Genomic DNA, 27,488 nt, shown 5'->3' with positions numbered 1-27,488 from the left:
GTTTCTCTCTTAAATGCTGGTACTAATAAAAGTAATGCTGGTGTAGTTTTCCACGCCCAAGGGCGGACTATCAAAAAAGCCAGACCAGCGGACACAGTGAACCAAAATGCAGTCCTCTTTTTCTTCTTTTCTATTATGGATTCCAGCCTTTTTCGCTCATCTATCTTATCTTGCAGTTGATTGATCCCAGTGGGACTTTTGTTATCCAGATTTTACCTGTAAGAATAAATAAGATTACCATAACGGAAAGATTATTTTATTTCGTACGTTACTGAGATTCGAACCCAGATCGTCTAGCTACGATACCCATCTTCTTTCCAGCAAGCACCAACCCTTATACGATTTCGATGATGCATACATCACCCAAAAATGATGCGACAATGTTGCCGGTATAGGCGTAGTTTATCGATGATAGGTGCATGGTCGAAATTGTACAGGGTTAGGTGTGTGCACGCAAGGCGTTGGGCCCCGTGACCCCAAGAACTGGGTATATACTTTTTTGCATTTTATAAGAAAATGTCATCAGTTTTTTTTTTTTACGAAATTAGTATATAGATGTCGTAAAAGTGGAACAGATATATCGGCAGTTGATAATTACTATTGCTGCTCTAGGTGATGTATAAAATAAGTTCTCTCACTCATGTGTTTAGATATTGCGTTTTCTTTACGTTTCTTGATATTTTTATATATATGTGTATGTGTATATATATGTATATGTATACATATGTTTATGTTTGTGTATATGTGTGTATATGTGTATTTATATGTCTGTATGTATATATATGCGTTTATGTATGTATATATGTATGAATATATGTATATGTGTGTATATATATGTGTATGTGTGTATATATGTATATGTGTGTATGTATTCATATGTATATATATATATATATATATATATATATATATATATATATATATATATATATATTTTTATATATATAGTGTGCTTTAAGTCCATTAATGTCAAGCCATGTTTCTATATTTTCTGTATTAGCTAAAAATTAAGAATGAAATCTCTTCTGAAGAGGAAATAAAGAAAGTCAGTCAGTCATGCATACATACATACATACATACATACACACACACATAAATACATAAGGTGGAAAGCTATCTCACAATACTAATCAAATGATGCAATAGGCTATCACAGGGTCGAGCGGAAGGAGAATACTTGGGAAATTTTTTATCATTTGACTACTGAATTGTCATTAAATTGTTATTCGCTGAATTTCACATTTTTTGTATATTCAGTCATTTAACCTTCGACATTGCTGACTGGGAGCTCAAAGCTTTACATCTATCTTTCAATAATTTAACTTCCAACCGAAATCGATTCTATAATAATTTAAATGTCATATTGGGAGCACCCCACCCCAACCATAACACACGTACCACAGTGGCGGCATATAACAACCCTTCACGCCACAACAAGTCTGTTAGGAGACCGATTGGTCATCCATACAGTTTGTTGTTGTAGTAGGGTTTAAGGCTATTTTTCAGCACAAGATGGACTATACATGGCGGCGAGTATAACTGGTGGAGGAAGAACCCTGGAAAACCCCGGGAAGAACCACCGACCCACGAGAAGCTACTGGCAAGCCATACAGTTTGTACTATTTAATAAATACAATTTTAAAAAAATTATAAATTGGACAGATCTTTTACAATTATCATTACTTTTTTCAGGGAGGTTTTTAAGGAATAATTATGCGATATGTCCGATAAACACGTCGCCTCTGTATTAAATATTGAAAAGCGCATTTCTTATAAGTATTAATTTTGCATATAATGACAAACACGTAAGCTATTGTTTCGGAAAACTACGGATGACAACGTTAACATAGGTAAAGACAGATTTTATGTGGTCAGGATCCAAACAAAGCTTGCACACAGTTATAATTATGTACTCTTCCATTTTTGAGACATTGTACATTACATCTGTTTCCAAACCTTAAAGAGTAACATATACGTCATAATCATTAAAAAGAAGACCATTTCATTTTTTGTGCGAGTTCAGGGGATTTGAGGACTAGGAGAACTTCAGATTTTGTTAAGAAAAAAATCCGGCCTTCATCTAGCTTAAAATATCGTTTGCTCTGATTTGATCAAAACAACTAATTCAATGTATCATATTATAAGACAAATCTCATGAGAAAATAAAATCACGTTTCCTCTCCACCATCAACTCGATAATTCATGGTAGGTCCCTAATAAATGTTAAGCTTGGTAACACACACCACGCACTACGTGGATACAGAAAGTGAATTTAACCCACGCTAAATATAATGCATGTAGCCATCCAAGTGCGAGATAAATCCTGGTTTAGAAAGGGCGCTCTCTAGTGAAGGCTTAACTCTGCGTCAAATTTCAGAACAGGCCAATCACTTCATTCACCTCAGCTTGTGCATTATAAAGCACAAACAAGGAGTATCGTGTACACAGACCCAGGCTTCAATAGGTTAGTAAAAACATCAGGACTACTATCTCTCTCTCTCTCTCTCTCTCTTAGTTTATATTTCATCTGGTAAATACGAACATTTATTTCTTACATTTACCATTTTATGCAAATGATGTTTATCTTATATATATATATATATATATATATATATATATATATATATATATATATATATATATATATAAACGCCACTGAAAACGTTATGGAACATTGTGGTCCACTCCATTAAAAATATAAAAGTATTACTATGTATCTACGTCTCGTAAAGAGTTTTAGAAAGGACTGACTTGTTTCGCCATAAATATGTGACAGTTTTCGATATTTAATTTCGTTTCTAGCTTCATAACATACTCGACCGTTCGGAGTAATTATGTAACATTCTTATCTATTGTTTACCACGAATCATCTCATGCGGAAATGCAGTCAAAAATTAGTACACTGTTTTATCGGGTCTGCTGCGGTTCACCCCTCAAGTAACATTTTTAACATCGGTCAGCCGGGTTACGTCTTATTATCATATTGCTAAGCATTGTTAATGGTAGATAAAGCCTAATTAACGAAGGCTATGCTGATGTAATCGTATTTCCTCTTGCATAATATGGACCTTGACAAACCACCGCATAATGCGCAGACAAGACAGAGTCTGTCCTGTTTGATCTAGATAAGGTTGAAAGGAAACACTGTAAACAGCGATGTATTAACATAATAATAACCGTGCAGAAGTATTGCACGAAATAGTTATAATACTGTATGACAACACTGCAAGACGACAGATATCCTTCCATTATTGCCTTTGACCTATACCGACTACCGGTAAACATCTGGTGATTGCATGGATGGTGATCGAGTCGTGGCATCAATTGTTCGCCCCACGGCGACGATAATGGTCGGGCATGTTCATTCTACATAAGATTAGAAGTCAGGGACCTCCCTTCTCGTAGTTTGTCGCGAGTAGTACGTTTGTAAACACGGTATTCACTTTGGATTCTGATGGAGTATTTTTGCTTGCTTGGTTTTTATTTTTAAGTAGCTTTAACAATTTTATAATTTATAATTTGAATGAAATGTACATTGAGTGTGGTCTCTGTTTATCTGTAGGATTGTGAAGATTGACATTAAATTGTTCGATACTCAACTAGTACTTACTTATTATCACTAGGAGATAATTTGAAGCCGGGGACACAGACGGACTATTAGTCTACGGTACTCGTCTTTTCTTTTTTTTTTTCTTTTTTTTTTTTTTGGGGGGGGGGGGGGGCACCAGACAGATGCCACCTCCCCCCCCATCCCAACCAAAAATGGGAAAGTGTTTTATGTATACTTGAAACCCCCTAATATGTTGCTCTGTTTATACTTTTTAAAAAAAGGATTTGGATAAAAAATTTTATGTTATGAATTATTTGACAGGGTATTTAACTCCTAGTGTTTTCTATAGGTTTGTTCTTCCGGTTTTGGTTTCTATCACCTAAAACCGGGGTCACTCCCCTATTAAGATTTTGGTGACCTTGGCTAGAGGTCTCCTATGTCCCGTGTTTGCTGTCTGTGAGTATGCTGTTTGTTTGTTCGTGCTATAGTGTGTCTATGTTGGGACAGCCTTCTGAATCAAATTTGTTCCCAGTTTTCTTACCACAGTTTATAAAGAATACCTGTTAATTTTACTTGTTTTGTTTGAAATTTTGAATTTTGGCGAAGTTACGGTGTACTGCTTTTTAAGAAAAAAAAAATAGCTTATTGTTTTAATGCGTGCTATATGTGAGTCGTACTTCGCTTTTTCTTTTTTTTTTTTTTTTTTAGGTCAGCATTATTTTGGGCTTTCTTTATTTTCCATATACATCGCCCTTATAAGGGTTGCTGCCTTTTATAATTCCATTTTATTAAATCAAATGGTGCCAAAAGGTTGTTAATTTTCCTGAACCTGAACGAGGTAGCTTATACAGTCTAACGACTGTATGGGGTTGGTATGTAGAGGGTGCTGGATATTTCTGTTTCTTTACATCCTGATATTCCTCATGTGGAGAATTTTCCGGACTCAACCCGGACCTGTTCACTTCGTGTAGCGCCATGTGACATAGACCCATGGCATCCTCATCTCGTACTTTCTCCACATGTGGTTTCTGTCCTTGGTTTTCCTCAAAGAATAAGATATTAGTATCTCTAAATTTTACAAGGCAATTATTTTCCGATACAAATTACTTGGCCACAGGCCCTCATTGTTTCTACAATATAGCTTGTTATCATATATAAAATTTTCTTTGTAAAGTTCCCATCTATATATAATAAGTGTTGATGTTTGTATATGTTATTTGTATTAATTTCACTTATAACTTTATCGCTCTTAATTTGTGGTATTGGACATTGTACCATTACATGATATTTAGAAAAAGGACCTTTTTTACACAGTGGACATTTTGGCGGTTCTCTGACCATTCGTCGTTTCACTGCTACCTCTCCTGTCAACCACGCATTATGCATGTATTTAAAGCAGAGGCTTTGTATTTTCAGGGAGCCTAGTTTTTTCCAGTGCCCCCATGCTTTATTCCAATTTAGGTGTATATTTTCTTTCTCTATTTTACTTTTTATGGGTTTTGTTATATCTTCCCGTATCCAGTCATATGTCAGTTTTTCTTCTCTATCCCATAAGTCTTTTTTATCTCGGTATTTTATCAAAAGTTCTTTAATACTTCTATATTTCCTAGGAACTACTAACATTTTAGTTAGTTTATTACTTTTATAGATGTCCGCTCTATTTCTTAAAGTGAAACCATAACGGTATATATAAATACCTTCCCATGGAATTTTCGGTTCTGCACTTAATCTTTTGAATCTATTTAAAATATTAGTGGCTTTCAGTAGTATGGGGCTGGGGAGTGCAACCCCTCCCCTCTATGTGGCCTTCTAAAGCGTTTCTTTATTTACGTAATGTAGTTTGAAATCCCAGATATAGTCAATTATGGTTTTATCAATTATATTTAATTCAGTATTACTGATTTCTAAGGACTTTAAAATATAGTTCATATGAGCGTACATATATGTTTTCGCAACTTGTACTCTTTCCATTAGACATAATGGCGTGAGTGCCCAGCTTTTCACATTTCTTTCTATGGCTTCTTTTATTTTTTTGCAGTTTTCCATTTCTTCTCCTTGCCCAAAGTATATCCCTAATGCTTTGACCATCTTTTTTATTTGGTGTGGAGGTAACCCTGGATGATTACCTCTCCAGTTTCCTATTTTAAGTATTTCTGTTTTCTCATGATTAATCTGAAATCCCGATGCTTTTCCAAAATTTTCAAATTCTTTGATCAGGTGTTTAAAGGAGTTTTGATCCTTTATAAAGTCGGTGCAGTCATCAGCATGTTGCAGCATTTTCACTTCTTTTATATTTGGTATCTTAATACCTTCAATGTTCTTGTTGAGTTTGATGCTTATACTTAGAATTTCAATTGCTATTACATATAATAGCATCGATAGTGGGCACCCTTGCCTCACTGATCTTTTAATGTCAAATTTTTCTGTTCTGGCTCCATTTACCTGTACTCTAGAAGTTGTTTTATTATACAGGATTTTAGTCCATTTTCGAAAGTTATTTCCGAATCCAAATTTTTCTAGAACTTTTTGTATGTAGTTATGTTCTAATCTGTCAAAAGCTTTTTCTTGATCAAAAAGTACCATAGCAGCTTTTTGTGCATTGTCATTTATATATTCAATTACTGTTTTTATACTAAGCATATTATTTTGTTTGTCCCTACCGTGTGGTCCGCATGTTTGGTTTATATTTATTATATTTCCCAGTCCTTTTTTTATCCTTTCCGCTAATATCTTGCTAAGTTTTTTGTAGTCATTGTTAAGGAGGGAGATGGGCCTCCAGTTTTTTAAATCTTCTCTATCACCTTTCCCTTTATATATAATTATTATAATCCCTTCCCACATTGTTTCAGTCATAACGTCATCTCTAAATAAAATATTATTGAATAAACATTCCAAAATGGGCGACAGCTGCCTACATAATTTCAAGTAGAAATCCGTGGTGAGCCCATCTCCACCTGGAGATTTTCCTTTAGTAAGACTTTGTATGCTTTTAAAAATTTCTTCTTGCGAGATGAAATCATCACAGAAGTCTTTATGTTCTGTTGATATCATCTCGCATTGGATGTTTTGTAAATATTCATCATTTTTTTATTTTCAATCCTTTGCGATGAGTACAATTTAGAGTAATAATCTTGTGTTTTATAATTACATACCTCTCACTTGTTCGTGTTGTTTCATTTATTTTCATGCTTTCCATTACTTTATCCCTCCCTTTTCTAATTTCCTCTCGCTTGTATAGTCCTTGAGCCTTTTTATATATGTGTGTATATTTCCCTGCCCTTATGTTCCTACCCATACTCTTTTCTTCTATCATTTTGTTTAATTTATCATTTAAAATTTTATTCATTTCCCTTGTATTATTTGCTTTTAATTGACATTCAATTTCTTCTTGCTCCATTTTTAATTTTTTACTTATGATTTTCGAGGTTTTGATAGCTACATTTTTTATTTTCTGTTTAAGTTTATTCCATTCACTAATAATATCCATATTTCCTTTTTCTGCAAAGGTTTTTAATTCATATTGTATTTCTTTAATAAAATTTTGATCCTCTAGCAACTTATTATTCAATTTCCAATTTCCTTTTCCCCACTTATTTCTAGATTTAAAATCATCTGTAAGATATATTAGTCTGTGATCAGAAATCTTAAAATCAATAATTCCTGCCTCTTTGTATGTTTCTTCAATATAATTGGTGCATAGAAATTTGTCTATCCTACTTCCTTTATTTGTACTATAATCATAAGTATATTGCTTCCTAACTATATTTAGACGTCTATACACATACGTAAATTTATGCATTTTAATTAAATTTTCCATTTCTATCTTAAATCTCATATCATTTGTTGTTAATCCCCCTTCTCTATCTACATTTTCCCCAACCCAGTTATAGTCCCCTCCCAAAATGACATCTTCCATTGTATACTTTTCTAAATATTTCGATAAAATTCTTAGAAATTCCTGTTTTTGATATTTGTTAGCAGGTATATATAGATTAATAAAATGTATTTTTTCGATTTTTATGTGTATCAGTCTCCCCTTAAAATCTTTTCCCTCTTCTATTCTTTCCCATTGTATCCCTTGTTTGTTTTTAATTAAAGTTGCAACGCCCCCTCTTGCGTCTTTTCCCTCAAAATCATTTTTCAATAAAATACCATCTAAATGACTTTCACATAGAGCTGTCACATCACTGTTGAACCCACTGTGGGTTTCTTGCATGAAAAGAATATCATAATTTAAGTCTTTTTTGAATTTAACAATTTTTTCCTTATTTATCCCATTAACATTTATTGAAAACACTTGGAAGTTCTTTCCTTCCATTTTGTTCCCCTCCAGGTTGCCGCATTATTAGTTAATATTAAATTATCTTTTAGATTTTTATTCCTAAAAATAAAAATAAACAAATATTATTCTATGGGGGCACTGGTTTCAGAGCCCCCCCCCCCACTCAAAATGGTGGGTGGAGTTTCTTCTTCTGTTGTACTGTTGATTTCTTTGCTTGTTTGTTCAGATATGGTTTCTGCCGTTGTCTATTATTCCTGTCTCTTGTGTTTCTTCTCCATCGCTCTCATATTCGTTTCCGGTTTCGAATTCGTCATCATCATCCATTTCTTCTTCTTCCTGTCCATTTCCATTTATCTTGTCGTTTCCAGTTTCCATAGTTTCTTCCTCTATTGTTTCTTCACGTTTCTTTTTTGTTTTGGTTCTTTTCTTTTCCTTCTCATTTTTCCTCTCTTCTGTTGTCTCTTCATTTTTTCCTTCCTCTCTTTCATGTGGTGATTCTACACCTGTGTCTGCCTTTCTTTTTTTCCTCTCAGATTTCGAGACGGGTGTCGATGTTAAAGGTTTCATCCCTATGATGTTTTTTTTTTTTTTTCTGTATGGTTACTTTGTTCTTCTCCCAGAATTTCCTCTTCCTCTGATAGGCACTCATACCTGTTTGCTGTAGTTACTCCCTCCTTGGGTTTGTTTTTTTTTTAGAGGTCCTGTTTTATCCGGGCTCAATACTTGCTGCCACTCCGGCGTCTTTGGTTCTTCTCCTCTTATTTCAGTCAAATCCATGACCGGAAGTGAGCTGTTTGTTATTTCCTCACTTGTTTCTTTTTCCGTTCTGATTTCTTTGATGAGTTGTAGTATTGGGTGTTGTTCTATCATTTTGCTATGAGGTGGTGTCGCCACTATGTTTGCATACGTTCTTTGTTCTGTTTCTTTCACTGTAGGTTCCTTGCCCGGGCAGTCCCTTGGTTCATGCCCTGTCATGAGACATCTAGGGCATTTTCTATCGTGCTCTGCTCCTTTGTACCAACTTCTTAACTTGAAGCCCATGACGTAAAATAAAAGTGGTACCTTTTTCGCATCTTCTTTGACTACATAAATAACTCTATTTCCTGATTTTATTGGTGCAAACCCCCTAATGGTGGCCATTTTGAGGGTCACAACCTTTGCATGAAACTTCTTTTCGACCTTTTGGATTATTTGCTCCGTGTCGACCTCCAGTGGGAGTCCCACTATGTGGATTTCCGTCAGCTTAGGTTCTATCTTTCTGATGAAGGGTTCTGTCTTTCGTACGGTCGCTCTCATCCCATTTATTTCCAAGGATGCCATTTCCAAAAGTGGAGTGTTGTAATTTCTGGTGTAGATGACATACTTGTTTCTTCCACCATTTTGAATTCCATCTATTTGTCCGATGTCTACTCCCATAACATGAAGCGCCATCAACACTTCTGCCTGTCGCGGCGCTTGCTCTGCGTCTCCGAAGTCTATCGTTTGACATCCTGGTGGTGGTGCACAATTAGATGCATTTCCTCTACACTGGTTTTAAAATACTTGTTCAATTTTGATCTTGTAAGTACATTACTCTCTGCCATTTCTTCCATCTTTGAAAATCAAGTCTATAATCTCTGAATACTACTCATATAATGCGAAACCTTAAGAATAGGGTCTCACACCACTATTTAATGAGTCAATGTATATATGATATTTTGTTCAATACCAAAACAGTCACGCTTTAATAAGCCCCTAAAGAAAAGTTGTAGATTAACCCCTTGGACAATCTATTTCTCAATCCTAACTAAGACTGAGAATCAAAAGGTAATTATCAAACAAATTAAACACAAATTAAACACAAAAATCAGTAGTACATAGTTTCCCTGCCGGGCACAAAAACTGTTAATAAATATAAGGCACAATAATTATGAACACAAAATACACTTGCCTTTCACTAGATTATCCTATTTGAGGTAATTTCGCACAAAATTGTGTCACACTAGAACTTCACACGCTTCACATGCTTTAGAGCGCACAAAAAAACACGTCCGCTCTCCTCGTCTTTTCAGATCAGCCACAGCTCACCGCTGTCCGCGTCGGCTCGAGTCTGGACTCTGCTAACTTGGGCGTTCGAGAAAGCTTGCCGGTAGGTTCCCATGCTGGGCCGACCTTATGCCGATTGGACCGATTTCGGGCCCACACTCACAGGGACCCCGCGCGTTCGTAATTTATAAACATTTATCCATATAGGGTGTTACGTACTTAGGTTCTAATAAACAGTAACAAAAGAAAGAGTGAAAACAACAAGCTTTTGAAAAAATGTAACAAATAATTTTTTTTCCATGAAAAACACTAAAAATGACAAAATAAGAACTTACCGTTTTAAGAATCAAATCCAAAAATAATCCAAGAATAATCCACGAATTCCATTTTAGAAGTGCTAGTAATGAAATGTTCTAATGAATTCAGGTCCGAATCCCGACAAAAAAATCCCAAACGGAAGGCGATGACGTGTACGGTATTCAGTATAGAGCTGATGTGTTTACAGTTCTTTATGAGCCACAGACAATAATATTCCGGTGTTTGAATTTCCGAATAAAATTTAAATAAATGTCTTTTCCAAGAATTCTGTAGTACTACTCAAATATTTTTAGGAAAAAAGAATTATCTTTTAGAATCCCAAAAATTGAATAAAAATTAAGTTATAACTCCAAACTGGTCATAAACGTACACTTTCCAGTGTAAAGGCCCAACTCAGAAATATCTCTATAGACATGGGTATAAAACCTGACTACTGTGCAATTTTGGAAAAATCAGAATTGCGAAATAGAGGCTGTTTACATATAAAAAAATGACGTACCCCTAGTATGACTTTGATAAAAACCAATAATTTTACTCCGAAAATAAAATTAAAATAAAACGTTGTTTACTTGTCTCAATGATTTCTGAATCAAGGTCGGGAACTAAGTCAGAAATAGAAACAGTGTTTCTATTGTTAGGTATTTACGAAAAGATTCAGGTCGAACTGAATTTAATGGAAAATATCAAATTCCTAGTAAACAAAAATTACATTACAATGACGTGTGATGAAATTAAAAATAAAAAATTTAAACTTACAAACAGACAATTAAACTAAATCAAGTATAAATTAAATCAAACAGGAGAAAGTACTTTTAAAGCGATGGAAGAAAATTTGAAGTTCAATATCGTATAAAACTTGTTTAAAACGTTCATTTCCAAATGCTGTACGTACAGGTGGCCCCTCACGTAAATCCGCCTACTGGACTAGGGTCTCTTAAAGGGCGTACAGTTAGTTACACAGGATCGATAAAAAAATGATTACGTATGATTACGTATGTTTTGACGATTACTAATAATGCTCTTCATAAGACTTAGTGACGTCGTTGGGTTAATTTCTCATTGTCTGACGGGGTTTAGACGGTTCTACAAGAATTCACTTGGTTGGGTATATAACATGAATAGGCAGTTTTTGAAATAAATTGAGTAGAAGGATCTAGACGGTTCTACAAGAATTCACTTGGTTGGGTAGCTAACATGTATATGCAGTTTTTGAAATAAATTGAGTAGAAGGATCTGTCACGTTGGGTATATTGTGAAACGTAGTCGTAATAGAAGGTGTATTGAAGGAGATAACAACAATCATATTCACTCCTTTTTTGGAGTCGTCCTCATTACTTGTGTTTCTGTTGTTAATCTGCATAAGTGTTTTCTTTTATTGTTGGACTTAGATATTATTCGAGAGAACAAACATTTGTTTGTGGAAATAGAAAGTGTTTAGAATTCTGGAACTATTATGAATTATTCAAAGGAGTTTTTGACAAGGCCATTTTGACAGTGTCACGATTCTTGGCAGACCAGTACATTTCCGGTTTTTAAATTTATATGGAACTTTTCATTCTTTTGGAAGTTCCATATACCTTTATCAGGACTATTTAGGATTAATTCCATAACACTATAAGTTCCTATCACGTTGTCATTTATTACCTTGATAATTCAATTATTTGTTACGCTTTACAAAACATGTTGTTTTGCTTCTTTCTGTTACTTAGGTTATGAGGACAGAGACGTGACAAATTGGGGGCTCGTCTGAGATACGAATTTTAGAAATATTTCAGAGAAATGGAAATTATTTTGAACTTTAAATTTATATTATTTCGGACTTTTTCTGTCCCTGCTCGTTTGATTTTACATAGTGAAACCAATAAGCTTTCACGATGTCAACTAATGTGTAGAACTTATTTTAAATCCCACTTAGAGACGGTTAGAGTCCTTTTAAAAAGACTAATTAAGCTTTCCAAGCCCGAGTTCGTAAGTCGTGCATATTATTACAAGCCATGTTTGAAGTCTGAACATTGCCGCAGGCTAGAGTTAATCTCTTACGCAAGGTTACCGTGACCAGAGAGAAGATCCGGCATCGTGGATAGGCACAGGCGATGGATCGAGTCGATTCCCACCTTTGTGTCACAGCTTTGTCTTAAGATCAAAGGAACTCGTGAGGGAACAGGGCGTGTCCTAAATCCGTCACCACGTGGACAGACAGCGAGAAGGACATTGTCCGCTAAGTTTGATTGGATTGAATCAAAACGACATCCAATCGGAATTGAGATAGAGAGTGTGGTTACAATTTCAATTAGAATTATAACTTCGAATTAGCAAGCGAAAATTTAGTCTCGTCTAGGAAGATTGCTGAGCAATATAGGGTTACTCCGAGACAGCCATTCGTAATTTGGCGGTAAAACTTAAAAGAGAGGAGATTCTAAGGAAAGACAAAGCTTCGTAAAGGTCAGTAAGTTATTTGCTCGATTTTTGCAGAATATTACGGCATTGTGATTGTAATTATGCGTATTATATATACTTAATTACTATGATAGTTTATTACGTAGAATTACCTTTGTATTGTTCATTTGCAGGCGTATGTAGAGAATCGTGTCGATTGTTAGCATATTGTCAGAATTAATTTTGTAATTCGCTAATCGGTTACTTCGTAGTAAACTAGTGCATTTATTCATGTGATATGTTAAGATTTTTACACATGCTTGAATTTTGAATTTGGGAAATAGTTGAAGTATGTAAGATTAGTTAATATGGATGTACGGATATATCAGAGCATGGATATTTGAAATTTGTGTACCTTGTATGAGTTGTAATGTAAAGAAATGCGTTTGATTGTTGTGATATTGTTAGTATAATGGGATTAGGAATATGTAATGATGTGATGCAATTTATTGATGTATATATGAGAAGTAATTGATACTGTGCTTATATTACGACGTTGTTTTACCTAACAAGAACGTATGAGTAATTCGGGTTGGAGCTTCCATAATAATTTAAATAAAATATTGGAAGCACCCCACACCACACCTGCCACGGTGACGGAATGACATCTCGTCGCACCAGTGTGTGTGTGTGTGTGTGTGTGATTTGGATTTTTAACTTAGCTTTAAATTTATTTTAATCATATCGCTACTATATCTGCAGTGTTGCAGTTTATAGTGATGTCTATCATTAGGGCATCATGCCGCAGACATCTAGCATGATGTTCCACCCATTCACATTATCGCGACACTAACACTAACCTGCCAAGCGAGGCAGCAGCTTGTACCATTTTTTATAAATCTTTAGTACAAATTGGCCGGGGTTCGAACCCGCGACCTCGCGCATCCGAGGTGGACGCTTTAACCACTTAGTCCATCGGAGCGGTCGAAGAATCAGATTAATTTGCATGGTGATGTTTGATTTCGAACACAAACTATCGAAAGCTTGTGAAATGGAAAGAAATAATTCTACCACATTCTACCCAATCTCAAATGAATTGATGGCATGACAAAACTATAAAGAAAGAAAGGATGTTTGCAGCCTGGTGATAAAGTTCTGGCTCTCTTGCCAGTTTGTAAGAAGATCACCGTGTTGGATTTCAGATATATAACAGAACACTTTTGCTGATGATACAAATACAATGTTTAATGATGAATGACTTGAATGAGAAAATAATTATGATTAATACGTGCGTGTATAAGATCAAAATATTGGACAAATTAACTTAATCCACACGAACCTAATAATGCAACATATGAAAATGCAAATAAATGACCTTACACAGTACAAGGGTGAATGATTAGCAGTAATTTCACGCGATGAAAATAATGTTTTACTCAGAAGAGTAAAAAAAATGAGGCACTTTACTCATATAGTACAATATTTTCACTCAAATAGTGAAAAATGAGATATTTTACTCAATTAGTAAAATGATGAAAACAAAGTGACAGATGTACAAAATATCTTTATAATCCCAAAACACTGGGTATTACAAACCCCAAAATCAACCCACGGCTAATAGATTACACGCACAGAGTTACACACTTCGTTACTAGCACACTGGTCAGTCAAGCAGTCAGTATTCCAGGTTGCCACCGAGCACCATTCAATTTCTTAGTCAAGCCATCACCGCCCACCAATCTGTCATCAAGTCCCGATCACCTGCTACTCATCCAGCAACACTGTTCACTCAGCTCTATGGCTACTATGGTTCAGCTTTACAGTTGCTTTGGTCAACTTATATGGTTAGCTCTACAGCTGGTATTACGTCGACTCCGATCAGCTGAAAATACATCTAACACCGTGTACTATGCATGACATGGACATATACGATAAAACGTGATGATGTTATATACGGCAAGCTAAACAGATTACATTATCGGCACAAAAATTACAAAACATTACATAGGTTCAGAAGTGAACCTACCCGTGCTTGATAAGAATCCTTCGGTACTAAACGTTCCTTAAAGTGCAACTTTATATTTATATTGCTAATATAAATCTCTTGCTAAGTCACAAACAAGAATATAAAATATCTGCATTATACTACGTAAGCCGACGCTACGTAGAACATATACAAAAATAAACGTGGTAGTACAGTAGTTAAACTTATACACAAAAAAGTAATAAATTGCTCACATACCTCTATAGCTGAAGATGTGCAAGTCCTTAAATTTACTGGTGTGGTCCCTCTCAGACTCCATCACAGACATAACCCCCTAGAGCCGAAATGTGAATGATTTTTTTGAATGTTTTTATTGTTCCCATAGTATATGTAGTGCGTGTATATTCAAACAATTTTGACAGATCAATTAATTAAGATTAGGGTTTTGTGCACAGTCCTACTCTATAGTGTTTATATAGCTCCTTAACCCTGACTGGTTTCGGAGCTTAATTACCATAATGATCCTTGCCAGGGATCTATGTTGTCCAGTGTATACTAAATGCGTATGCTATATATACTGTATGTTACCAGTTGTTTTGTTTTTTGTCTGTATGGACTGGCTCTATAATCACATTTATGTTTAGAGTTATATTTAGTTATGAGAATCCCTATGTAAGAATTTTTTTAAAGGTGTACGTATCATTTATAAAGGTTTTCATAATTTCGTTAATAAAGTGTGTTAGTTCAGAGTATATTTTCTTACCTATGATGTCACTGGTATATAGCAATTGTTTAGATTCCACTCCCCCGTATTTATCTAAGCTTATTCGTGATTCTATACCTGTTTGTTGAAGTTTCGATACATCTTAAAATAATATGATTAATTTTTTTAAAGTCTGTATGGCTGATGCACAGTCTGCAGGGTGGTTATAGTTCTTATTAGGTGCCTGTTGAAGGTCACCTCTCCAGTCACCCATTTGGCAAATTTCACAATTGTCTCTGTACGTATATATTACATCTCTTGTTCTTTTACCACATCTCGGTGGTTCAAGTAACTTTGTAAGTATATTTTTTAAAAGTAGAATCGTTAAATCTGCACAAATAGCCATATATATATATATATATATATATATATATATATATATATATATATATATAGCTTCCCACGGGAATGTGGGTGAGCTATTTATGTGTTTTATTTTATTTAAAATATTTGCCTTTTGTTTAATACTTATGTTTAGTACGTTTAATCCTCCTTTCTCTTTTGGTCTTTATATATATATATATATATATATATATATATATATATATATATATATATATATATATATATATAAAGCATTTTATTATTCCATATAAAGTCTAATCTTCCCCTCTATGACCTTCATCATTGCTTCAGTTAGGTGCACTGTATTCGTAATATAGTTGAATTGACTATACATGTATGTTTTAGCAACCTGAATACGCTCTATTAGTTCCGAGTGTCGTCTGTGACCAAAGTTCAGCCTGCTCTTCTATCTTGGTTAGTAATTCACTGTAGCTGAGATTAGTTGAGTTCCTCCCATATTATATTCATAATGCTCTTACATGCTTTCGAATTAAGTTAGGAGGGAAACCAGGGTGATTACCTTTCCAGTTGCCTTATCATGATTAATTGCTGACCCAGAGGCTTTTCTAAATTGTGTGAATTCATATTGGAAATGCTTAAACGAGAATTCGTCTCTGGTGAAGTTTTTGCAGTTGTCTGCTTGTAGCATACTTTTTAAATTCCCCTTTCAAATTAGGTATTTTAATTCCAAGAATATTAATGTTTCCATTAATTTAATATTTAAAGATACTATTGCTATAATATAGAGTATCACCGACAAGGGTCAACCATGTCTTACTGATCTCCGTATCATAAATTCCTCTGTTACTGCACCATTTATTATTTTATGTTATATTTTTGTACATGGCATTTATTCAATTAATGATATTTATGCCGAAACCACACGATTCCAGTGCTTTAATGATGAAGTCGTGCTATATTCGATCAAGAGCTTTCTCTTCATCGAATAGAAACACGACTCCTTCCCCCCATATTTAAAAAGTCAATTACTAATCTAATCGATAGTGTGTTATTTAAAATATTTCTACCCATCCCCCACAGCTTTGGTTTACATTAATAATTGTATCTAGGCAGGTTTTTATTATGTTGGTGATAATTTTGCTTAGTATTTTGTAGTCAGTATGCAGTAGCGTAATCGGTCTCCAGTTTTTACTTTCGTTTCTATCTCCATTTCCTTTATATATTAATGTATTCCAACAGTCCCTCACTTTTATCTAGGTCGGACAATACCTGTATAAAATCCTCTCCTACGATGCATGTTTCTGGTGCGTAGCACTGTGAAATATATATACATTCACATTACTTATGAAGTTCATTTTCCTGGGGCTTGTGGAACATATATATTAAGAATATTCCACATATTTATATTTATGTTTAATAATCTTCCTTGAAGTTCATTTGGTGTTTTGCAAATTTCTAGGTTCAATCCCTTTGCGGTGCGTCGCACAATTGTAGCCACCCAAGATTTACTCTGTTGGGTGGTTAATGGTGGAAACTATGGCGTCCAAATCCTCTTCTAGAATGTTTTAATTATTTGCACTGGCATATCATGTGTCTCTTGTAATAATATTATTATATCACTTTATTGATTGTTCCGTAATTTTGTTAATTTTGTTAGATAAACCATTGATGTTCATAGTCAAGATATTTAGGTTTAATCCCTCCACCTTGGCTATGTTAATGGTTATTTATTGTTTATGGTGGGTTTTGTTAGGTTGAAAATATATTAAATTTTGTAATAAGTTTATAGAATAGTAATCCATTTTAGTTGGAATTAAGTTTCTTTGTTCTGTATTCATCTATACTTATGATGCATTTCTTGTCACCCCTTCGTAGGGATACAGTGCGTCTTTTTTCTACTATTTCTTTTTGTTCATTATGATTTTGCATCAGTTATTTCTGCCACTTGTTTACCCGGAGGCCTGTGCTTTCTGATTAAGTGAACGGCTTCTACCTCAGTTGGTGCTTTCGGAGTGGAAGCTGCTCTTTTCCTCTTTTGTGTTTTTGGTGTCGATGCATTAATGTTGTATGTTTTAGTATTGAGTTCACTTTAATTTCCTCCCTCTTTACTTTGGATAGGGTATTCTGAGGTATTCTCCAACATTACTGTTTCTTCCACCATTTGTTTCCCTTGTGTTTTTTGTTGTTGTTTTTTTAACTATGGGGATTGCAGGAGCGCTCTCACAAACCAGAATTTCGTCTGCTTTGTGTAGGTACCTCACCGAATTGCGGCTCTATCAGTACAGAGTACAGAGCCGCCCGTCTTTCTCTCCACTACTTTTATCTTCCTTTTTCTTGTTGTAATCGTTTTAGCTTTTTCCTAGCTTTCCTTTTCTCCGCAGAACTAGTCTGTTCAGCAGATTCCCAGTTAACTGATTCCTCGTTGGAATTATTCTCAGTGTTTTCTATGGCCTGTCTCTTTTGGTACTAGTTCTGTTTTGTCTATTTGTATATCTAATGTCTTGTTTTGTGCCATTTCTTGTCCCTCAACTGGGTCTGGGTCTGTGTCAACATTTAAAGCTTGTATGGTGGTTTCATCCATTTTTTGAACCGCCGTCGCGTACGTTTTTTGTTGGGTGTAGTGTTGGTAGTCTCACGGCGGTTGTACTGCCGTAAATATAGGCAACCCCGGAACCATGTATTAATCATGAACCATAGTACCTTACATTATGGTGGGATCTTTTTTGCGTTTTCCTCAGTGACGATGAGGATTCACATTCCGTATACACGGAAGGGAATCCCCAGTAAGTAGCCATCTGGCTTTTGAGCACTTTCACTTCATATTTAGTTTAGATTTTGACCTGTATTTCATTGGTCAAGACCTCCAAAGGTAGCCCAGAGAAATGAATCTATGTCATTTTCCCCAAAAAGGTTTGATAAAAGGAAATGGTGCATATACTTTTGTTTCCGTCTTAGTTATATTTCCGTATCATTGGGGAATATATGTACATGTCCCTTCGCGAAAAGGAAGTAGGATCCTCTCCCCCATTTTGTTGACCTAGCATGTCACATGTATTTGTCCCTTTCGCTATTAGTTGCTGTAATACCTCAGCTGATCTAGGACTTTTATTTTCTGCAAATGATGTTAAGTCTAGAACTTGACAGCCCTTAGACCTGTACGCGTATAGGATTCTCCCTTGATTTGTTTCAGCTTGGGATGTGGGGAAATACAATTTGACCTTACCCCTTATCGTTCTCCTTATTTGAATTTGTCATACTATTGCAAAAAGTCAAAACTAGCAAGAACAAAATGACTATGAAATGTGACAATATGTAAATAGTACTTCTTAGTAGATAAATTGCAATCACATAATGAAAATAATGGAAAATAAAATGTGATACCTTTCTCATACACAAAGAATACTCTAAACACAGAGTGTGGACCGTTTACTGATAAGACGTTCCGTAATGTGTAGATTTAGTTTTACGGTGAGGTATTTATACATGGTCGATGCCGCCATACATCGTCTGGGAGCTGGAGGGATTAGTTCTTCGCACGTGCGGCATAGGATGAACCGAACTCAGTATTTCGAAATCTTTGTACAACATACATAAAACACACTCGGGTATCGTTGTACACAAATAATGAATCCCGAGTTCGTGTATTTAATAAATAAAAGGATTTATACAATTCCGTGACACCATTCTTTACAGTCCTCTTCATTCTAGGTATTATGGTCCCTACAGAGTTAAAAGAAAGTAAGTATCTCTCACATTTTTATTTATAATTTTGATAATTATTTGTTAAGTTGTACTAGACTTGTTGGTTTTGCTTTTTTCTGTTACTTACTGTGTGACTATACAGTCGTTGGATTATACACGCGGCCTAATTAACAGCAAATTATGTTGGTTGTTATCCGATATGGTCGCTGATGAACTTCATCCTGACTACATTACTATCATAGGAGAAGAAAAGGGTTCACACTCGTCGGTCATTTTTCATCGATTAAATATAAAACATGTGCTTTAACGTTTACTTAAGTGTTGCATAGCCTCCACACAGGAGTCGCTGTTTTACTATCATAAATTATCTGAATTGTTCTCAAACCTAAATGTTTTTCTCCGACTTTTTTTTAGTTACGCAAGTATAATGATATCCTTGGTTTCAATAAACAGCTATGGACACGCTGGCTGCTTTTAAGTTTTAATTAGCAGCTATGTTGACGCGGAATGCATTTATTTTTAAATTAACGCCTTTGGACACACTCACGGCTTGCAATATATAATCAAAAGCTATGGGGACACTGACGGGATTTAGCTTTTAATTAACAACTATGTACACGATGACCAGTTTTAATTTTTAATTAGCAGCTATTTATACGCTGACGGGTTTAATATTTTAATTAGGCAAAAACATATATGTTTCCTACTGCATATGTTTTAAAATTAAGGTAGGTATTTCTTTTTTAGGGGCCCCGAGTGGCCGAGTGGTCTAAAGCGCTCACCGTTACGGATCACTGCCATCTCACCTCTGCTTGCGTGGGTTCGAGTCTCGGATTCGGCTAATGTGGTTATGTGAGAAAGCTTATGTGAGAAAGCTTGTCATTAGCTTCTCGTGGGTCGGTGGTTCCTCCTGGGGTTTTCCAGGGTTCTTCCTCCACCATTTATACTGCCCGCCATACCTATATTGTGCTGAAATTTTCGTTAACATTTCTTTTTTAAATTATACATATGATAATGGTTTGTATAATTAGTGTACTAAGTTCAAGTACTGGCCTAAACTAGTTCAGTTAGGCCAGTAGATACACAAATCAGTTTCGGGAATTATTTTTGAATTTTATTTTACTCAGCGGGGGAAAACGCTCCAGGGTCGGCAAGAAAAACGGCGACGGTCGGCCGACCGGAAAGACCTATTGTTTTTCTTACCAACTAGGGGTACGCTGAAGGGTTTAACTTTTAAGTTAAACTATTGATACGCTAACGGATTTTAATTTTTAAGTAACAGCCGTGGATTCGCCAACGGCTCTTGAGTTTCAAAGTATTCTGGATATATTATTACTGTAATTGTTTCTAAAAGTTTCTCTTGATTATGTAACGGCTCCACTTTCCAAATCATACTTTGCATTACGTCGGGACAGTGGCGTCACTCGGGTTGGTGTCACCCAGTGCGGTAGCTCATGGTGTCACCCCCATGGTCCTCCTTCCGTAACAGACCGTACAGAATCCTTAGCAATGTCATTTTGGTGTCCCCCGCTCTGATGGTGTAACCCGGTGCAGTCCGCACCCCCCGCATCCCCCTAGCGACGCCACTGCTGTGCCTGCTAGTCATGTATTTAACTATGATCGGTCATCAGCTTATGAAATCCGACTAGACCGAGCAGTGTGTGCTCTTAAAATTTGCAATTTTTCATTTTGGTGTCACCCCTTTGAGATGGTGTCACCCGGTGGGGTCCGCACCCCCCGCACCCCCCCCCTCCCGCCCCATCGACGGAACTGCGTCGGGAATAAACACGCATAAGCTAACACGTGACATGCAAATTAATACGAGTGATGCATAGGCACAAAAGGTCACGGGAAAGCTGCCTAGTAAATAGTATGAGATTACAACACAGGTACTGCGTCGAGCATTTACCAACCATGGATATATAGTACTGTTAAAAACAAATAACAGGTTTACTAGATGGATTATATAAATCGGAATGTTTATACAGGTGAGTATAATAAATTCCTCTATTCAACAAGTCAATATAATGAATTCATTTATTATACAGGTCAGTATAATGAATTCCTCTCTCAAACAGGTCAATATAATGAATTCATCTATTATACAGGTCAAAATAATCAATTCCGCTACATGCTTTTTAAAAAAAAAGAAATTTGTGATTTGGCTACAAATCGCTCAAAAAGTAATCGTTTCCACCCCGTGGTTCCCCTTTCCTTAATTTTCTATCTTGCCCGGTAACCAACAACATTAAACAGATGTTGGTCCTCCTAAAGATTTAATGCTTCTTTAGATTTTAAGCTTTCCACAACGATAGCTACTTTACATTTAGGTACGTATTCCTATATATTAGGTCTTGCTATATGCACAGAAACAGAGAAAGACACATAAACACATGTTCGCTACCACATCATCACTATCATGGTAACGCTATTCGAAAAGAGGATCTTCCCGTCAATCCGATGCCCATAATTGTCTTGTTGAACCAACAACAAATGTAAAGTAGCTATAGTTGTGGAAAGCTTAAAATCGGCTTTAATTGGTTGGATGGTTTTGACGGCGCCATGAACACATTTCTGACTGACCCTGGAAAGCCGAAGAGATTGGAGAAAAGTCTATTTAAAAAGGACATACCCTGACGGCCAATCTGGACTGGCCTGGGCGAGTATCGAACATACCACCATCATCGGCGTTTAAAGTGGAAAGGAAAACGAAGCATAGATAACTAGTTTACTTAATACGCCTTCATGAGTGCGAGTGTATCATAAGATTAATTTTCTGCCTTTTCTTTATTGTTTCAGACATAAATTTTATGGACATTTGATAAACAAATATGGAAAAAGCTACGGAAGCCCGTTCAAACCATAGTAATGGCTGCCACCGGAAGTGTTTTGGGCATGTGCGGAAGAACTTGCTTCTGATTTTGACGATGTGTGGAGTTGTTCTGGGTTTTGCACTAGGATTTGGAATCAGAGAAACAAAACCTTCCTCCGATCAGTTGATGTGGATTGGTATGTTCCCATGAGTTTTAACCTTTTTGTTATTCATTTCTCCGAATAAAAGAAGAAAACAAACATCACAGCCAGATCATGTTTAACATGTTGTTGTTCTTGTTGTTGTAGTGTTTAACGCCATTTTTCAGCACAAGATAGGCTATACATGGCGGCCAATATTAATGGTGGAGGAAGAACCCAGGAAATCCCCGGGAAGAACCACCGACCCTCGAGTGTTTAACATGTAAAACAATTCTCGAACCTAATCTTATTTGCATGTAGCTTCGTCTATTCACAGGTCATATATGCAGATTTTCAATTGTCTTATTACTGAATAGACCGGGGCCCCGAGTGGCCGAGTGGTCTAAAGCGCTCACCGTTACGGATCACTGCCATCTCACCTCTGTCTGCGTAGGTTCGAGTCTCGGATTCGGCTAATGTGGTTATGTGAGAAAGCTTGCCAGTAGCTTCTCGTGGGTCGGTGGTTCTTTCCGGGGGTTTTCCGGGTTCTTCCTCCACCATTAATACTGGCCGCCATGTATAGCCTATCTTGTGCTGAAAAATGGCGTTAAGCCCTACAACAACAACAACAACTGAATAGACCCAGTCACTGCAAAAGTTTCGAATTATATAATTGACCAATCGGAAAAAATTAAGGTCATACTGACTACTTCATGTTCTTTTTTCTTCTAATGTTTATATAATCACTCAGTCCAGAAAATAATAATAGTATGGTAGATCGGTAGAGGTAAGTGTTCAGAATTTCTCACAAACTGAAAAACAAAGTGCCAAAGGTATTAAGAGTTACAATTATACACGTTATAAAATGGAAACTACATCTTTGTATCGATGTGCTCGAGTTTGACCACTTGACCGACTATGCCTCGAGTCCAGATGCGATTGTATTCTATGTAATAATAATAATAATAATAATAATAATAATAATAAAATATTAATAATTAAAGATTCTTCGCCTTTTAGTCATTATCATTATCAGATATTTTAAATGATACTCGCATTGCCTCGTGTGTTTTTATATAGGTTTTCTTGGAGACCTGTACCTGCGACTCTTGAAGATGATGATAGTTCCACTAATAGTGTGTAGTGTTATATCCGGTAAGATAATTCGCATGCACAATGGCATACCAGCACTCACAAACAATCGTGATACTTAATCGTATTCAGCGAAAATTTAATATAGATTCAAATATACCGTACACCATTTCTGTGCAGTTCATCCTCCCCCCCCCCCAAAAAAAAAAAAATTATATTGCACATCGTTAGTACGAGATCAGCATTTAAGAAATATGAATTATAACTAGTCAGTTGTAATCAGAAAATAGGAAGACAGTGGGATTTTATACAAGCTTCTGAAATAGATCGAAATCTTTATGTTGCCGTTGAGATATATGTAGAGGTTGCTGTAGTAGCAATGCTAGTTTCAGTTATGATAGTTGTAGTTGTGGTTGTAACAGTTGTTTTATTAATAGTAGTAAGTATTAATAGTAGTATTTGTAGTGAGGCTAACTAGAAATCAGGAATAGTGTGATTTCAAATTAGCTTTTGGGACAGATCAAGTAGTGGTATTATTATTATTATTATTATTATTAGTAGTAGTAGTAGTAGCAGTAGTAGTAGCAGTAGTAGTAGTAGCAGTACTAGTAATGGTAGCAATAGTAGTATCAGTAGTGTTTGTAGTGGTGTTTGTGTTAGTACAAGTGGTAGTAATTGTTGTTTTATTAGTAGCAGTAAATAATGATAATTATATTTTACTGCATTTGTTCGAGGAATATATGAACGAGTTTTTCGAATAATACTGCACGACTTTGGGAGTGCAGTATTAGTCCGAAAATACGAGCTCATATATTCCTCGAACAAATGCAGTAAAGTTTTTATTATATATTCATCTTGTTTTTCCACCTAAGGCTTAATAGTGAAAAGAATACATAACACGAGAAAACGAATACACTATAAGAAGCAGAGATAAATGAATTTATGCTATATTCCAAAATAAACATCCGTAGGTTCATCAATACACATTAACTATATTAATGCGCACAAAGAACCGCCCAACAACCTTTGAATTTCATCACACCTGACATACGTTAAAAAATTTATTGTTTTGATCTACTTAAAATTAAAATTGCGAGTAATATTTTGCATGAATTCGCCTTGAAACAACTTTTCCGGTTGGTCTGGAATGGATAGATTTTTTTTTTCTCTTGATCCAACTTAGTTTTGCTTTTCTGCTTGTGATGGACTGGATTTATTAGCTGAGTCAGTTCCGTACCATGTACATGTGATTCAAGCAGCAGTGGCCTGGCAATGAATCGACCGCACCACTGTTCCGTCATTGATTGTTTGAACAATAATGTGCGAAGAATGTTAATTCTTTTAAATGAAATTATCAAAAGACACTAAGAAATAACACACTCGTTTAGTTTTGAATGAATAAAGGAGAATGTGATTTATGTTAGGGATGTAGTAGGAATTACGGTACAATTTTGCAGTGTGTGTCATGTTTTGGAACCCATGACATGGACCATATAATTCGGATGGGCGTAACTAATAGTAAGTACATTTTGAGGAAATTCAAGATGTACAAATGTAAGTATATGTTATTGCCATTCTTATTATCACCTAAGTACACGATCTGTGTGGCTTCTGTCACCAACTTACATACAAAACATTGTATCAAGAAACTTAAGCTGGCAAATTTGCAAAGCAGCTACTGTGTGACAGCTAGCGGAAATACGACTTCGTCGTCTTGGCTCATTGGCACTGTTCCTCATAATTGTCTACCAAAACCTTCAGTTCCATTTTGTTTTCTCGAATGTATTATTTCGACTGACTGGTACAACGGTACTTCTCTGATAGATATGCAATATCCTTGGGCCTCAGTATGCTTTTCGATGCTATTGGTATAGACCCTAGAGAGCACTGGTCATAGTCGGAACCATTCTATTTGCAAAAAGTTACGAATATTGCTCATAAATAACTCATTAAATGATCAGAATGGCATTTTCAATACTGGGTCTCTTATATTTCTTGTGGACATTGTGAATATCACGTTCATTTGTTTACTTACTTTGAAAGTTTGATTCGTGACTCATTGAACTCGTCCACATCGTTAACTTTATCACCTCTATTTTCAAATGAACGAAACAGCTTGTTTCGCTCATCCACAAACAAATATAATAAACCAAAAAGCTCAACCGCTGCTACATGAGTGTACATTGTTTGCAAGTAGTTTCTAATACACGATACTATTTTAGACACACGTGCCTTACTATCTGAAGCCGTCCAGCATGGAAAAATACTGCACAATTCTTACAATATAAAAATAACTGAGAAATAAATAAGCATTAAATAATAGTTGTAGTTGTAGCGATGGTTGTGCTATTATCTGTGACACAGGAGCGAAATTAAACGCAGTGATAGCAGCAGCAACACTACTACCAAGGACAGTGTTAATAACTTGCTTAATTGCCCGTCCTAGGACGGAAGTCATGAAAAGTATTTTAAAAATACACGTTATCATTAAAATGCAATGGAACACTTTTTGAAAAACTTAATTTTATGTTTTTTGCTTTGTAAAATTTTCGTTGAATACAACCCTGGAAAAGAACCATCCATGATAAGGCCACATTCTTGTTAATGTGTGCCCTAATTGAAATGATTGTAAATGAAAATTGCGAGAAATACGAAAGAAGTTTAAGTAAACTGTTCAGCGCAGATTAACCAAATACGTCATTTTTTTTTAATTTTCGCATGTCTTTATAAAGAAGGTTTACTGTTGTTTATACATAGAAACTGGATTGTTTGCGTACGACGTATTAATTTAAGTTACAATTTATAAATTTTGTTCTGCTATCAGAATCTAATTTGTATGCTTTATTTTTTTTTTTATAGTGATGTATGAAATAAAAAATAAAAAATGTTTGAACATATACATAAAAAGGGAAAATAAAAAATAAAACAATTGTCGATAGCAAGTTTAAAAGAAAGACTGAATAAACATTTTGTTACTAAAAACGATTAGAATAGTCGAATTCCTCCGAGTTTCGAACTCGAGCAGCAGAGGGGGCGAATCGGACATTTTGTCCAATCGTTATTTTGCTTAATTATTACTTTCTGCACTCAACGATCTAGTGTCGTCAGCGCCTGGTAAAAAAAAAACGACGACGTCGTTGGGGGATCGTCGCGTCGTCATTTGGTTTAATTAACACCTTCTGCGCGTCGATCCCCAGCGTCGTCAGCGTCCGGTAAGCACATCGACGACCGCGTCGATGTCATCGCCCCCTCTGCTGCTAAGTGGTTATTTACAATGAAAATTATTTACAACTAACCGAATATTTGGTCAAGTCCGATACGATATCGTGTCCGAGGATCATGTAAATTTATCGTTATGAATCCATGTGGGGTCGACTGAGCATGACTAAAAAAGTTTCGAAAAACATTAAAGTCCATGTCACCGCCGCACCATGTCTGCCAAATATTTCGTAGCGTGTGTGTATCAACGCCGTTGAATACAGCAAGAATATTGCAGTTATCTCTGATTACTTTTGGAATCTGAGTGTATCGTTGAGTGACATATATCACGTCAGTGTTTTTATGCCTGCCTCTGGAAAATATCCTAGCTGGGTTCTTTTGATTGTCTAACATAACATCATCGTACACGACTAGATTGTTAACGTCGCCATCAATATCATCAATACCCGGTGCATCATTGATATCCGTAATAAACTCAATAACATTCTTTTTAGCGATCGCTGATGCATTCTCGTTGAAATCTTTCAACACCTCGTAGCATCGTTGATCATCTACGCTAGGAGCAACCAAATACAACTTATCCCACTTCATCCATCTCATTATTAAATTGAGTAACAATTGCGTCTTGCCGGATCCAGATGGTCCGATGATAATCATCCGGATCGAGTTTGGTAACGCTGCAACATGCTTAACTGGTTCTCTTGTTTTAGTCGCCGAAAAATCAATTATATTCATATCTCTATACATGAATTATGGATCTATATTGTGTGAAGTGTAGAGTGCGTACTGGCACAAATGATATGACAACCGTTACGACAAGAAATAACAGATCGGCGCTTACTGGTAAGTGTGTACAATGCGGTACAAAGAAATTTAGATTTATTTCTATTAGACCCGGAGATGTTTTAAAAAAAAGCGA

The 27,488-nt window shown here is 35.7% G+C and overlaps 1 protein-coding gene across 3 annotated transcripts in view; it reads left to right on the top strand.

The window, feature by feature from the left end:
• Window positions 1–2,333: 2,333 nt before the first annotated feature.
• The window catches only part of LOC149800153 (excitatory amino acid transporter-like), a 50,361-nt gene continuing 25,206 nt past the window's right edge, over window positions 2,334–27,488 (top strand). Inside the window, exons 1-3 of one of the 3 annotated variants that reach the window (XM_089959749.1) lie at window positions 2,334–2,464; window positions 22,106–22,315; window positions 23,339–23,413. In XM_089959749.1, coding sequence (XP_089815875.1) covers window positions 22,138–22,315; window positions 23,339–23,413 — 253 coding nt within the window. In that variant the 5' untranslated portion in view covers window positions 2,334–2,464; window positions 22,106–22,137. Of the gene's footprint in view, window positions 2,465–19,257; window positions 19,343–21,482; window positions 22,316–23,338; window positions 23,414–27,488 lie in introns of those variants that run through there. The other 2 variants (XM_089959750.1, XM_089959748.1) reach the window with 2 other exon arrangements.

Source organism: Sinohyriopsis cumingii, chromosome 5 (assembly GCF_028554795.1).
Source record: "Sinohyriopsis cumingii isolate HCF-2022 chromosome 5, ASM2855479v2, whole genome shotgun sequence".
Lineage (NCBI taxonomy): Eukaryota > Metazoa > Mollusca > Bivalvia > Unionida > Unionidae > Sinohyriopsis > Sinohyriopsis cumingii.
Note: the sequence above shows the minus strand (reverse complement) of the source record. Positions and strands in the feature narration are given on the sequence as shown.